This window comes from Somniosus microcephalus, chromosome 24 (assembly GCF_052327205.1).
Source record: "Somniosus microcephalus isolate GS21.2 chromosome 24, FLI_Smic_1.0, whole genome shotgun sequence".
Classification (NCBI taxonomy): domain Eukaryota; kingdom Metazoa; phylum Chordata; class Chondrichthyes; order Squaliformes; family Somniosidae; genus Somniosus; species Somniosus microcephalus.
In genome coordinates, this window is record NC_141010.1 from 45,655,434 (window position 1) to 45,669,566 (window position 14,133).

At 42.7% G+C, this 14,133-nt stretch overlaps 1 protein-coding gene across 1 annotated transcript in view; it reads right to left on the bottom strand.

Annotated features, from left to right (window-relative positions):
• The window catches only part of LOC147101464 (26S proteasome non-ATPase regulatory subunit 11), an 82,393-nt gene that overhangs the window by 20,322 nt on the left and 47,938 nt on the right, over positions 1 to 14,133 (bottom strand). The window contains exons 5-9 of the mRNA XM_085966603.1: positions 12,043 to 12,100; positions 6,211 to 6,405; positions 4,818 to 4,962; positions 3,730 to 3,790; positions 2,184 to 2,246 (exon numbers count right to left, since the gene is read on the bottom strand). Coding sequence (XP_085822729.1) covers positions 2,184 to 2,246; positions 3,730 to 3,790; positions 4,818 to 4,962; positions 6,211 to 6,405; positions 12,043 to 12,100 — 522 coding nt within the window. The remainder of the gene's footprint in view (positions 1 to 2,183; positions 2,247 to 3,729; positions 3,791 to 4,817; positions 4,963 to 6,210; positions 6,406 to 12,042; positions 12,101 to 14,133) is intronic.

A 14,133-nucleotide genomic window follows, 5' to 3' on the forward strand; every position in this document is an offset into this window, starting at 1 on the left:
AACCTACTAAACACTGTAGTAGTAACTAACAACCCACAAATTCACCATGGACTCGTTAGTTTTCTTCTAATCTTAGCATGTTACTTCGAATCGTTTGCAAGTGTCCGACAAACCTATTTACACCCATTGGCTTAGAAACGCACAATTTGATATGGATCTCACTGACATACATTACTTTGCTTCTGGCAGGAGTGATAATAAAAAAGCTCTTGTTCTATTCCCTTCCCAAACAAACAGGTTTGCCACAAAAAAAACTTTTATAGAAGAGAATACCATTAAAATAAACAGTCTTTAAGAGCAACTGAAACTCAGTGATGTAGACAGTCAATTATCATAATGAATATTTTTTGCTGACATATAGTGAACAACAGTTTGGAGACCAAAAGCTGGTACAATCCGCCCAGTTTAACAAATATATTACCACCGCCTATTCTCGGTAGGTGGTGACATTAGTAGCTCCTGGTGCAAGCACTTTCTGTATTATGAACAGCAGGCCAAAAATTAGAATATTTGATCTAATCTTATAAAGTCTATTCAATTTTATGATCCAGGATTCATGTATTTTTAGTGTTCGCCATTTTCAACTGGAAGGCAAAATTGGATCTTAACTAAAAAGTTAGATAACCTGGTCTTTTTCTTTTGGGGGGGGGGGGGGGGTGGGGTGCTTGCTGAACTTCTCTTAGCTGCAAACTCCTCAGCAAGAAGAAATGTGTTGCCTATGGAAAGCTCAGTGGGAAAGAAGGCAACACAAAGCCACCCACCCCAAACCTTAAAGTACTGCCTAAAATATTGCAAACATTTAGGCCTAGAAATTCGGTTGGCTTTGCGCCCAGTTTTCGCCCAAAGAGGGCTTTTGCGCCAATAGAGGAGTTCGCGCTGATATTCAGCGCTGCGGTACTGGCGGCGGTAGCCGGTAGCGCCGGCACCGATGACGTCATCGGTGTGCGCAGTGCCCCGGTTCCGCCCCGATGCCGGCCCGAATCCCATATTCAGTTGCCGCCGCCTCCTCCGTGGCGGCCGCTACTTACATCCGGAGACCAGGGCCTTACTGCAGCCTTAGTGGGGCGCATAAAGGTGGAGGTGCGGCCGGCCACCTGCCCGCACCTCCTTCCCCGGCCTCCTCCACCACCCCCCCCCGCGGCATTGCCGGCTGCTTTCCGCAAGCCCGGCACTTCTCCGTGGTGCCGGCACAATCCAGCGGCGATCTCCCCGTTGCAGGCACCTCCACCTTAAGAGAAGGAGGAGGCCTGCAGTACCGCAGCCTGCCGCACCGCATCGGGTGGCGCAGCGGCGCCTACAGCGCTGAAATTCAGTTTCAGCGCCCCAAGCGGGGGCAGGCACACCCTGGAATAGCGCCTGGTTCCGACTTGGGGGCGCAAAAGCCGAATATCTGACGGGCGCAACTGGCTCCGCGCTCAGCGCTAACTTTTGGGCGCAAACCAGCTGGCGGGCCCAAACTGAATTTCTAGGCCTTACAGTTCACCTATAAGTACAAGGAACAGGATACAGGAAACTTTCGATTTACCGGCACCTAAATAACCGGAAATCTCGGTTAACCGGCAAAATTCAGGAGTAGGTTCAGGTAAGTTTTACTTCATATTCTACTTGCCTTCCTCGATCTGTTGCTGTGCAAGGGTGTGGCTGCGGCTGCAGCTGTTGCTAAGCTACAGAGACGCTTGGAACTTGTGGCCATTGTTCTGAACCTGTTGCTAAGCAACAGGGTTTGTTGCTTTATACGGAGCTCTCAGCTCTCTGTATCTTTTACTATAGCTCTCGGTTATCCGGAATTTTTGATGAACCGGCACCACGTTGGTCCCGTCGGTGCCGGATAAAAAAAAGTTTCCTGTAAATGTTAGAGGAACAAATATTTTTCCATTGCTTGCAATGGATAATTTTCCCAACAGTATCAGTAAACCTATGCACATCACCTTTTCATAGGCATGTTCTGTAGTGGGAGGCCTCAAGTTTCGCTTTGAACCCTTTTTCTCCATAAATAGGCTAAAACTTCCTTGTATTTTTGTTGCAGTGAGAAGTTAAACATACCAGCAGCTAACAGTGCATCCTTTCTGATATCTGGACTTCATGCCACTAGCAAACAGCATCCCTCTCGCTATAGGCACTGCACACCATCGGATAACCGTGACATTTTTCATTACCTGCAGTTCAGCTTCCTGTTAACTTACCTTTTCAAAATCAGCCAGCGATCGATTCTTGCTTGCTCGGGCCACACATTTTAGCGAATCGGTCTTAAAATAAATAAAAAGTTAACCATTAGCTGAAGTGAAATTAATAGTTGCCGTTGGAGTCTGCTCTCAATCACCAGTTAAACATACCAGATATACAAAATTATAGCTTGGACTATTTTATGACATACTCATCTATGTGTGTCTTTATATAAGCTAATATACTATTTCACCCTTGTTCTTTTCAACAAAAGACAGGAACACAGTTAAACTGCGTCATTATTTTAGAATCAAGACAAGACAGTAGAATAACTTACTATCCTTGCCAGCCCAATACCACTGTTGCTCTATCCACACATTAGCCTTATTTTGTGCTGTTTTTCTTGTCATGTTTTTAAGTTAATTTCAAAACCATTTCTAAACTTGATACTTTTTTTGTTGAGTTATGTTCTTCTCCTTCTCGGTTCCCACCACTACCTGCATGGCTCAACATGCTTCATGCTGAAACAAGAAACATGTGAACAGAACAGAGATCGAAGGGAAGACCCGTCAACTCATACCAAATGCTGGGTTTGAATTCCCTTTCTCCACAATCCACCTTTCATGAATGTTAGAAATTCTCAGAAATTACAGATGTTCACTTAATGGGTAAATGCATTACCAATGGTGGCACCATGACATATAGACCAGCAAGGCTGTAGATTTGATCCTAAACTTCCGATGGATCAGCTGATCTTAGCTAACACAACATCAGAGGTGCTGTAAATGACTCTTCTGGGCTTTTGGACCCCGACTGGAAAGTGTATGGGCATCGGGTAATCTGTGATGCCCTCTACAGTTGAGCAGTTGCTCAAGTCATTGGCCAGGCTCTTGGGCGAGATACCAGAGATCTGCCAGTATTAAGGACACAGCAGCTTTAGGAGACAAGAAAAATGGGTGTAAAAATGAAATAATGATAGACTACTAACACACAGTGGACCCAGGCCTAAAGAGGAAGGTGGGAAAACTGATACAGGTAATTCATTTGAAAGAGGGCTAAACTACCAATGACTTTTCTTCAAATTTTTTTCCGATACTGTTGATATTCTCCTAAGTTAGCCAAATGGAAAGGGTGCTTAATAAACGTTTGTAAATAACTCCATCTTGCTTTCTGCAAATGGCTATCCATTAAAGCTAGCCCAGGCTGGGGTCATAAATCTTTTCTGGCAGGTCCAGTCCTGCCAACTGATATACTCGCATAGGGAAGTCAGGTTGAGCCTGGGTCCTGACTGCATGGATGATCAAGAGCTGACCAAACCTTCCAATAACTCTCAGCTTGTTTATATATAAACAGAAAATCCATGCAGTGGAACATATGTTCCTTGTCAGATTTCAGAATACAAGAGGAGGAAAATGTTTTCCTACCCTAGGTAAATTGGTGCCAGAGGACCTAAAAGCATCTGCGAGAGAAACAGACTGAAATCCATACTGGCAAACTATTCATTACCCTTTCCTCTCATCTTCCCCTTCTCCTGAAATCAAATAATATATAAATTTTTTGTATTACCTGTCGTCCAGCATATCGGAGAGCAAGCTTCCCACTCACTAATGCCTGCACATCATCTGGTCTGAAAAAAAAAATTCACGCTTTGAAAATTGCTGTGAGATCCTCTTTTCTTCAAGTATTGTAATACAATTTGCCAAAGTCCAACCTTAGGCCCCACTTCATCAATTCTGATGATCTCTTCCCTCCCCCAATGCCAGAGCTTTGTAGTTGCAATGGGAGTATCTATCTTTGATGCACCGCATACTTAGGTCACTGTGGTCATCATGCTACAGCATTTGTTCCAGAGGCATTTTCAAAACCACAAAGGGACTGGTTTTTGATCTCCTTTAACTACAGTAAATAACAAAGAAGAATGTGCTTCTAAAAAACAGTCTTCATTAGCATCAGGGAAATTCTACAAAATATAACTCAGGCATCTAAGCCCATGAACCACACTGTCAGCATTATCCCGAAACTACCTCCAAGGTCAGTTTTTTTCCTCCAGGCCTTCAATTACAAGATTTTTAAGTATGACATTCAAGTTCTCACCCCATTTCCTACCTGTAATATGGTGCACATCCACATGGGGGTTGTAATCAGAATTACTGTAAGCCATTCATTTCCTGCTTGGTCAACTGCTCTTTCTCAAAATAGTTTCTCATACATAAGTGGCCAGGTGTCTTTAGGTATGTTGACTAAAGGCAGAACAAGGCATTTACTGCAACTGAACACGTGCCTCAATCACCACCTTCTGTGTCACTCTGCCCCACCAAACAGGAAAAAATCTTCAGTAACTTTGACCAGTTGAAACAGCATGGGGTAGGAACAGTTGCCATAAATGCAGCCTGGTTTATCACAAGAGATCGGGTTTTATAGGTTCAACTCGAGGCACTTTTGCAGTTTGTCTGGATCTGGGTTTTGAGAGACTGGCCTATGTGCACGGCTTCCAAATAGTTACATAATTAACTGCATTCAGACTTTGCATAGACCATCAAAATCCAGTTGTTTTGTGTACGCACTATTCCTTTAACCAGACTAAATGTGTTTGCTTTCTAAGGCACTGTACAGCTTCTGCATGAACAATTTTGACCAAAACCTTTCAAACTTACAAATTCAACATAATTTTGCACAGTAGCATATATTTCAATGCTGTGATAGCTTTGGGGCTATCAATAGAGTCATATCCTTCAAATGCCTCGTAAAAATAGGAGTAAGCAGTCTTCCAGTCCTTCTCTTCAGCAGCATGGATAATACCTACATGTAGAAGCAACAATCTCAGATTAATGCATTATTTACAAAGTTAATTTGAAGTCATGTTTAATGGCAGTCTATTTTCTTGCTTGGATCACCACATTTTCCATTGTGTATATCTAACAGACAAATGGCATGGGTAAGAACATTGGAACATTATTTCTATTAGTAATAGATTAAACTGTTCCAAACCAATTAAGACAACAGAAATGCCTCAAAAAGCTGGGTTCTCAGATCTCCCCATGACTGAACTGGTTAAATCAGTAAACATGTGAGCCATATGGACCGAGAAAGGGTCCACACTCGATTGTGCTCACTTAGTGGATCTCAGCTAGGGCAGCAGTTAGCACATACAATCAGCCACAGTGCCCTTAGATTATGGAGGAGAAAAATCGGCTACGGTTCACAGTCCTGCCCTGCCAGCCACATAAAGAAACAAAGACTTGCATTTATATAGCGCCTTTCACAACCTCAGGACGTCCCAAAGCGCTTTACAGCCAACGAAGTCGCTGTAGTGGTGGGAAATGCGGCAGCCAATTTGCGCACAGCAAGGTCCCACAAACAGCAATGTGACGATGACCAGGTAATCGGTTTTAGTGAACTTGGTTTGACGGATAAATATTGGCCAGGACACCCGGTAGAACTGTCCTGCTCCTCTTTGAGTAGTGCCATGGAATCTTTTATGCCGACCTGAGGGGGCAGACAAGGCTTCGATTTAATGTTGCATCCGAAAGATGGCACCTCTGACAGTGCAGCTCTCCCAGAGTACTGCACTGGAGTGTCAGCCTAGATTATGTGCTCAAGTCTATGGAGTGGGACTTGAACCCAGGACCTTCTGACTCAGAGGGGAGAGTGCTACCAACTGAGTCACGGCAATATGATGATCCTGGCCATCTCTTATACAAGGGGTGCTACAGGTTGGTAATTACTAGAATCCTTGAGGTTAGAATAACCCTTCTCACTTAACTATTCCTAAAAATGGTTTACAATTTTTATGATTTATACATGTAATATTGCACGTTTTCCACATAAATTTCAGATAGAAGTTAAGCATAAAAATCTATTTTAACTCTTTCCTTTAGGAAAGATATATATTTTAGTTGTCTGTACTTCATGATCCTTACATATAATCTTACAATTTCAGGTTAAAAAGATTTCAACAGTGTCCCATTTTATGCAAAGGGAGTAAACGGAAGGAAAATCCTACTGCGCTGCATTAAAAAGGATAAAAGTTTGATTTTTGTTCCGTACCTGACTGCATATCGAGTGCAGCCTGTAGTTTGGGTGGGCAATAGATTGCATTTGCAGTTGTTCGTGCCGAGGTCAGGGCAGCTCGTGCTTTTGGCAAGTTACTCAGAGCGTGATACGTCTTACTCTCCAACAGCTGAACTTCCACCAAAAGTGCCTTGTCATCCATCTTCTTCAGCTCACGAAGCAACTGTGATCCTGAAAAAGATTAGAAAATTTAGTAGAGAGTTATTTTTAATGAATTCAAAAACTGTTAGGATTTTATTGATGGCGGCATCATCTTCATGACTAGACCATTATTCTTTATTTCAATAATACTTAAAATACTTCTGAAATCTGGGTTAATGTAGGTTTGAAAAAGGATATCATTAATCCTATTGGTGAGGAAATTGCAAAGGATTTTTCTTTTTACTTGTACAAAAATATAGATTTTATTTTTAAACCATTTCCTGCCCAATTATCACAGTTTATATCCCATTAGAGCAGGTGATCAATAAAGGGGAAAGGATTTTAACAACAACTTGCATTTATATAGTGCCTATGACATAGAAAAAGGTCAGCGGTGTTTCACAGGAAGAAAAAGAAGACACTGAGCTTCTGTGGGAGAATTAGGGAAGGTGACAAACAAAACTGGAGGTGTCTAAACTGTGGCCAGAGAACCATATCCAGCACAAGCTCCAATTATCCATCCAACAAAGCCCCAATCTCCTCACTCAATTTCCCAGTTGCTACATTTCTTCTGTCTAGTTTGGCTTTTTAAACTTTGCGGGCTGGCAGATTGAAAAAGGCTACCCTGTAAAAGCTGTACCCTGATTAGTGGATTTAGGTCCAATCAGGGAGCAGCTCTTTTCCAAACAATGGCTCGTAGACTTTTCCAATCTGTCAGGCCCACAAAAGATCAAAAAAAAGCAGAGAAGAAATAGAGCTGAAGTGGGCAAACGTCAAGGAGAGAATAATGCAGTGGAGACGGAGAGCAAGAAGGAACAGCAGATGAGCGAGTGAGGAGCACCTGTGGTGTGGAGCCATGGCTAAGCAGGGAGCAGCTTCTCCACTGTCTGCTCCTCTGCGGGACTAGAGTTTTTTTTTAAAGGACATTTATACAAAAAAAAATTATACATAAAATGTGATCAGGAAATTGTAAGAAAACTTTAACATAAATACTCATTCTAATTATAGTAAAAACTTTAAAAGTCTGCATTTAACAAATATTGATCACAAGTTATCAAGGATGTCATGTTCAAACACATTTATTTTAAATCAGCAAAGTGCATCAAAAATGTTTAAATTCAATATATATAGGAACATAGAAGGAAGAATAGACCATCCAACCCTCAAGTCTGTTTTACCGCACTATTAGCTCATAGCTCATCCGTAGCTCAACGTAATTTACCGCCTTTACTCCATACCCCTCGATACCCTTACCAACATGAAAACACGAATCTATCAATCTCTGTCTCGAAAATCTCAATTGATCAGGCATCAGTGGCCTTTTGGGTTGCAGAGTTCCACTGTCCTTTGTGTAATTAGATAAGAGTACCCAAGAATACCAACAAGGAGGTACACCGAGGTGAGGGTGGAGGCAGTGCTGAACTAGCACTTGGGAGATGATGATGCTTGGATCTTGCATTTATGTTTGAAGTTTTCCAAGAAACTCACAGCATTCAAGACACTGCATAATTGAAAAATAGTTTTCAAAATGGCTGCCAGTAAACCAGCATTTGAACGAACACAAAAACACAGTCTACAACACCTAAAAGTTGATGAGAATTTCAATTTCTGAGCTGAAGTCTTTTACAATACAATCCAGGTCTAAAATCTGCACCAAGGTCAGATTGCTCAGTAACTCTAATGTTGCATCACTGCACTGCCACTCAATTCTGTTCAAATTCCAGCTTCAGCTGTCAAACCTTATTCCAATAATCTGCAAGCCTCTCCAGCTATTGTCTAGGGCACTAGAGGAAGTGTTCCACCTCCGAGAAAACAAAAACTGGCAGCACCAGTTCCAATCTGCTGAAAGGCATCTCCAACAGCAATTAATTCTTTCTTTCTTTAAGAACACCCAGTTTAACAGGATAGTAGGTCTTTGGTCCATCGAGAATAGTGTTATCACCCAATGTCTACACACGCATGCTTCCAGCAAGAGCCATAGGTTAAAGTGGTCAAGCACGAGAACTCTGGCCAGTTTTTCCTTCTCTAAAACAGGGGGGCTAAGGACAATTGTACATGCTGAGATACGATAACTTAACAGAGATGAGATAGATCCCGAGACCCTTCTGGACTGTATGCTCGGCTAGTCATTGATTAAACCCACTCAGGCATCGTGGGAACCCCTTTAAAAATATTTACTCTGGGCAAAAATCATTCGCTGGTCAAAGGCTGGGCAGGTGATCTGATCTTAAGCCTCAGCCATTGTTGCACTTGGTATTGCTGCTGGCAAGTGGAGGAACAGACCCAATCAATACCCAACTATCCCTCCTCCTACAGGTGATCACTTCAGCTGTACTTTGTACCTCTAACAGAACAGCTCAGATATTTCAAGAACAGGCGAGAAAAATCAGACACAAACTTACGCGGAACAATGTATTCAGCACGCTGCATCGTGCAACATTCTTAATACTAGGTCATTAAACTTTAAAAAATGAGAAGCGGAAAATGAGAAATTACTCCTAAATGTTCAGCAAGTGGCTTCTGGCTGCTGAGCATAGCAAAGTTGAAAACAATGGTGCGAAGGATGGTGCACAAAAATGGAAATCCAAGACAGCTTCAAGACTGGTCAGAAAAATATTGTCTAATGTACAGGCATAGAGAATCACAATTCCTACACACTGTAATAACGTGAAGTATAAGGGGAAGTGGAGCTGCATTTTAGCTAATTTCACTATTTCTCAGCCCAGCTTCGTTATTACCATTATTCCCCCTTCCCCACAAAAATAATCTAGCATCACTTCTGGTAACTACTCAATTTATGTAGGATATGACTCTTGCAGTATGTGAAATGCTTTGAGATGTCTCTCTCTGGTGCTACATAAATGCCAGTCTTGGTTTCTAAACCTTTTCAAACTACAAAAATATGAATTGCAAATTTAAAAAAAGAGAGAAAATGCAGCATACCTGTACCAACAGAAATACTGTAATTAAATTCAGTTATGCTTCTATAGTAAACACTGGCCCCTAGTGGGCAGTCAGGGATACATAAACCATGGTATTAAATTACAGCAAGTTATGAAAGTTTATAGAGCCCTGCCCTCTAGTGGAACTTGTATGTTGCATACTGAAGTGAATTCATGGCTTAGCGCAGTGAATGCACCATCATGGTTCTGAAAAAAAAATCACTCACGTGGTTAAGGATAAAGCGCCTTAACAAAACATTTTTGTGACGTACACTGCAACAGGCACTGGCCTAGAAATTCAGTGGGCTGCGCCACCCGTTAGCGCCTTAAGAGGGCACTTAGTGGGTTTTGCGCCACTGGCCACGCTTCCCGCTAAATTTAGCGGGACGCTAATGGCGGCGCTAGCCATTAGCACTGCGCCGCTACCGATGACGTCATCGGTGTGCGCAGCGCCCCGCTACCGCCCCGAACGCGAAATTTAGTAGCACCCCCTGCTTTAACGCCGGTCGCAATTTGCGGCGGTAGAGGCGCTGAGGTGCGAGGCGGCCATTGTTTTTGCTGGCCGCCTGCCAGCACCTCCCCGCGCCGCCGTCCCCCTGAACCCCCCCGCCCCCCGTGGAGTGCCGGCTGTGTCCCAAGAGCCCGGCACTTCTCCTTGGTGCCGGGCTCTTTTGCCGGCACTCGCGCTCTTCGAGCACGCTGCAGCAGGCCCCTCCCCTTTAAGGAGAGGAAGGCCTGCAGTACCGCAGCGCGCGGCGCTGTGGCACGTTGCGCTGCGATTTTCAGTTTCAGCGCCCCAAGAGGGATGCGGGGTGCCTCGAGTAGCGCGCGTTTCCGTCTGGGGGCGCTGAAAGTGAATTTGCGGCGGGCGGCCGCTACTCCTTCCGGGGCGGTACTTCCGGTGCCCTGGCGAGACTGGCTAGGCCACTGCGTATTACATAAACTCTCAAAAAAAAGGGGTTGAAATCAGCACATTGGTCTTATTTTAAACTGAGGCCAGAAACAGTTTTGAAGTCACTTCATCTGATTTTAAGCACAACAGTGACTGCACTTCAAAGTAACTCACTGGATGTGAAGGGCTTTGAGATGCATATCAGAGATGCAATAAAGGACGTCTTTCTTTCGAAACCGCTTCAAACATTAATATGGAAATTCACAGCCGGCTCATTTTGAAATCGGTGTCAAAACAAATAGGATATTAAATAGGTCAATAGTTGGCGCAAATCTGAATTACAATCACGTATCTCACAATTTAAAAACTGTGTGTTCAGGTATGAATGCTTCAAGTGTTAAATTAATCTCAGTAGTTTTCCCAGATATCAGTGTTTAGATTTTGTTTTCGCACTGGTGCTCACCTGGTTATTGTACTGATACATCATTGCACTATCTAGTTAAGTGCTCTTAAGCATCATCTGATTAATAATCAGTCCAACACAGGATCCACCCCAAAATAGCTGAAAAACACCACCATGAATTTCCCAAAAGTAAGAGACACACAGCTTAAAGCAGTTACTAAGATTTCTGTCTAATAACAAAATGCACCACTTTTTGGGAAGACTTAAAACCAGCAGTTCTCAACATAGAAATAGAAGATTCGGCCCCTCGAGCCTGCTCCGCCATTCAATGAGATCATGGCTGATCATCCAAACTCTGTACCCTGTCCGTCTTCTCCCCATATCCCTTTAGCCTTAAGAAATATATCCAACTCCTTCTTGAATATATTTAATGAATTGGCCTCAACTGCCTTCTGTGGTGGAGAATTCCACAGGTTCACCACTCTCTGGGTGAAGAAATTCCTCCTCATCTCAGTCCTAAATGGCTTACCCCTTATCCTTAGACTGTGACCCCTGGTTCTGAACTCCCCCGCCATCAGGAACATCCTTCCTGCATCTAGTCCTGTTAGAATTTTATAAGTTTCAATGAGATCCCCTCTCATTCTTCTAAACTCCCGCGAATATAAGCCCAATTGACCCAATCTCTCCTCATACGTCATTCCTGCCATCCCAGGTATCAGTCTAGTGAATCTTCACTGCGCTCCCTCCATGGCAAGAACATCCTTCCTCAGATAAGGCAACCAAAACTGCACACAATACTCAAGGTGTGGTCTCACCAAGGCCCTGTACAACTGCAGTAAGACATCCTTGCTCCTGTACTCGAATCCTCTCGCTATGAAGGCCAACATACCATTTGCCTTCTTAACCGCCTGCTGCACCTGCATGCTTACCTTCAGTGACTGGTGCACAAGGACACCCAGGTCTCGGTGCACTTCCCCTTCTCCCAATCTATTGCCATTCAGATAATAACCTGCCTTCCTGCTTTTACCACCAAAGTGGATAACCTCGCATTTATCCACATTATACTACATCTGCCCAATCACCCAACCTGTCCAAATCATCCTGGAGTTTCTCGGCATCCTCCTCACAGCACACACGCCCACCCAGCTTTGTGTCGTCTGCAAACTTGGAGATATTACATCTAGTTCCCTCATCCAGATCATTAATATATATTGTGAAAATCCGCGTGCTAATTCATTGCCATCGACACCTTCAGTATACGCAAGACATTGAAAGGTTTCGGGAAATTCTTGCATTCTTATTTACCTGAAAGCAAGTTAGGATTGAAGTTGTGTCTCTTCCACCCACGCCACCCCCACCATACTGCTGCCACAGTGCTCACAGCTCCCACACTATCTACCCAATAGATGAAAGGCAGTATCAATAGTTACCTAATTGCAATGCCTCCTGGTACCTCTTCGTGTCAAAGTATAGAGAAACCAAGCGAGCCTGTACAGAAAATATTAAAATGGTTAAAATGTGCATGTTTCAGCTGAAGTTTGAACTCAAGTCATTAAAGTGTAACACGTTTGGAAGTACAGTAAATACGCTAAAAATCCTTTAACTCTGCTGCCAAACTTCTGTTGCAATACATCTTCTGTAACTTTAAATCTTTAAGATGTTGGCCTGATATACCTAGACTGTACCGGACAGCCATCCTAAATTCTCCAAAACATCAGTTTTGCAGAAGTAACAAAATTATTCTAATGTGCAGTTGCTATGAAAAATCAATTTAACAGATTTGAATTAGGCTGATTAAAATTAGATTACATGGAACTAGAAAAAGTATTGTTGCAGCAGGACGAATGAATTACTTTCTCATACTCAAGCCGGAATTGCTAAATATTCCCTCTTTTGCACCTAGTAATTGAACACTCCTAAAGCCCGGACAGGTGCTGAGCAACGCTGCTTTACATTTTATTTTCCGTCATCAACTACTTTTGATAAATTCACTTGGTTATCAGCGGAGAGCTAATTATGGGTAAATCATCATGGAAAATTTACCCAAAGTTTAAGGAACTGTTAAGAGTAAAATTGAAATAAAAATGATGAATATAAAAATAGCTGATTATTGTTCAAATGTGCATGTCAGCAGAATTACAAATGGGAAATTAAAAACTTGTTCACTAAATTCCACCTTCATGACAATTAAGTAGCTGCGCTCTGGGATCCGCATACAATTAATTGCAGTGCACTAGTACTGTACTGTATTTGCTGTAGCAGACCACTACAGACAGCTAGTGCTCCTACAGGAAGCACTCCAGTTGCTGTTAAGTTGAAGTTTATCTTAAAAGGACACAATATAGGAAGCAAATTTGTTCTTAGCGCAACATTAAAAAAAATACGTCAACATTTTAAAAAATCATCACAATCCCATGACAACAAAATCATGCTCATCACAGTAGTTATAAAAACCATGGGATGTCGGTGTTTGTAATCTGTAACAAGTCACTAGCCTCATCATCGGTACATGTTTTTGGGTACTGGCATATAATTTTCAGGTTATCACTAGGAACTGGCTGTGTCTGCACAAACTAATCAGAGAAGATGTTTCAGATCTCAGCCCGAACTGGATTTGAATGCAGTTCAGCTATTTAAAAAAAATAAATACAACTCCTACTTTCCTCGTGCTCAGCGTCAAGGACTACCCTTGTAAGTGAGCCACTGTTCCCTATAAACTGACAGTGTGACTTTACACACACATCTGGTATTGTACTGATGCCCACGGGTCAAGCAAAAACCTGAATTAGTGTATTTAGCCTACAAACATGACATGAGCCCTCTTGTGATTTCCTTCGGAAAGCTAACAAAGAGTATTACTGCTGCTTGTGTTATAAACTATAGCAAAGGTTTATTAATATCTATTAATCAGTAGTATAGGCAATACAACAGATTAAAAGAACACTGAACTCACACTCTGTCCTCAGGTACAAAAATAACAAATGCACACTTCACTAATTACTGATACTAAATCTGTACTGGTATCCGAGTGGTAACTCCACACGGGGATTCGTATGGTTCACGGGGTCTCAATGTAGTACAATGGTACAAGTGCAATGGGTGACGTTTGTCCAGGAACAAAGGAAATTATCTTTCCAAGTCAAATAAAGCTGCCAATCAAACTTGTATTTAGACACAAAGAGCAGGTCTGCAGATCTCACCTAATTGATGTTTCATACAAATCTATCTGCCACTTCGTTGTAAAAAAACCTGATTGGACTTAATTGACCATTCACAGAACAAGTAAGTCGTACCAACGGGTTTACAACTGAACAGATACGCTTAAGCAGGTACTTTGGGGGAGAAATTCGGTATAGCCCTGTTTGGGGCGCCATTAGCGGCCGTGTGCAAAGTTTAGCGCCTGGCGCTAATTATCGCCTCCAACGGCAAACTTGGCTTTTATCGCCCCTGGAGGTGATTGGAGCGCTAAATCAGGCGCTTCACACCCGTCTTAAGGCGCAAAGGCCAAGGAGCGAGGCGCT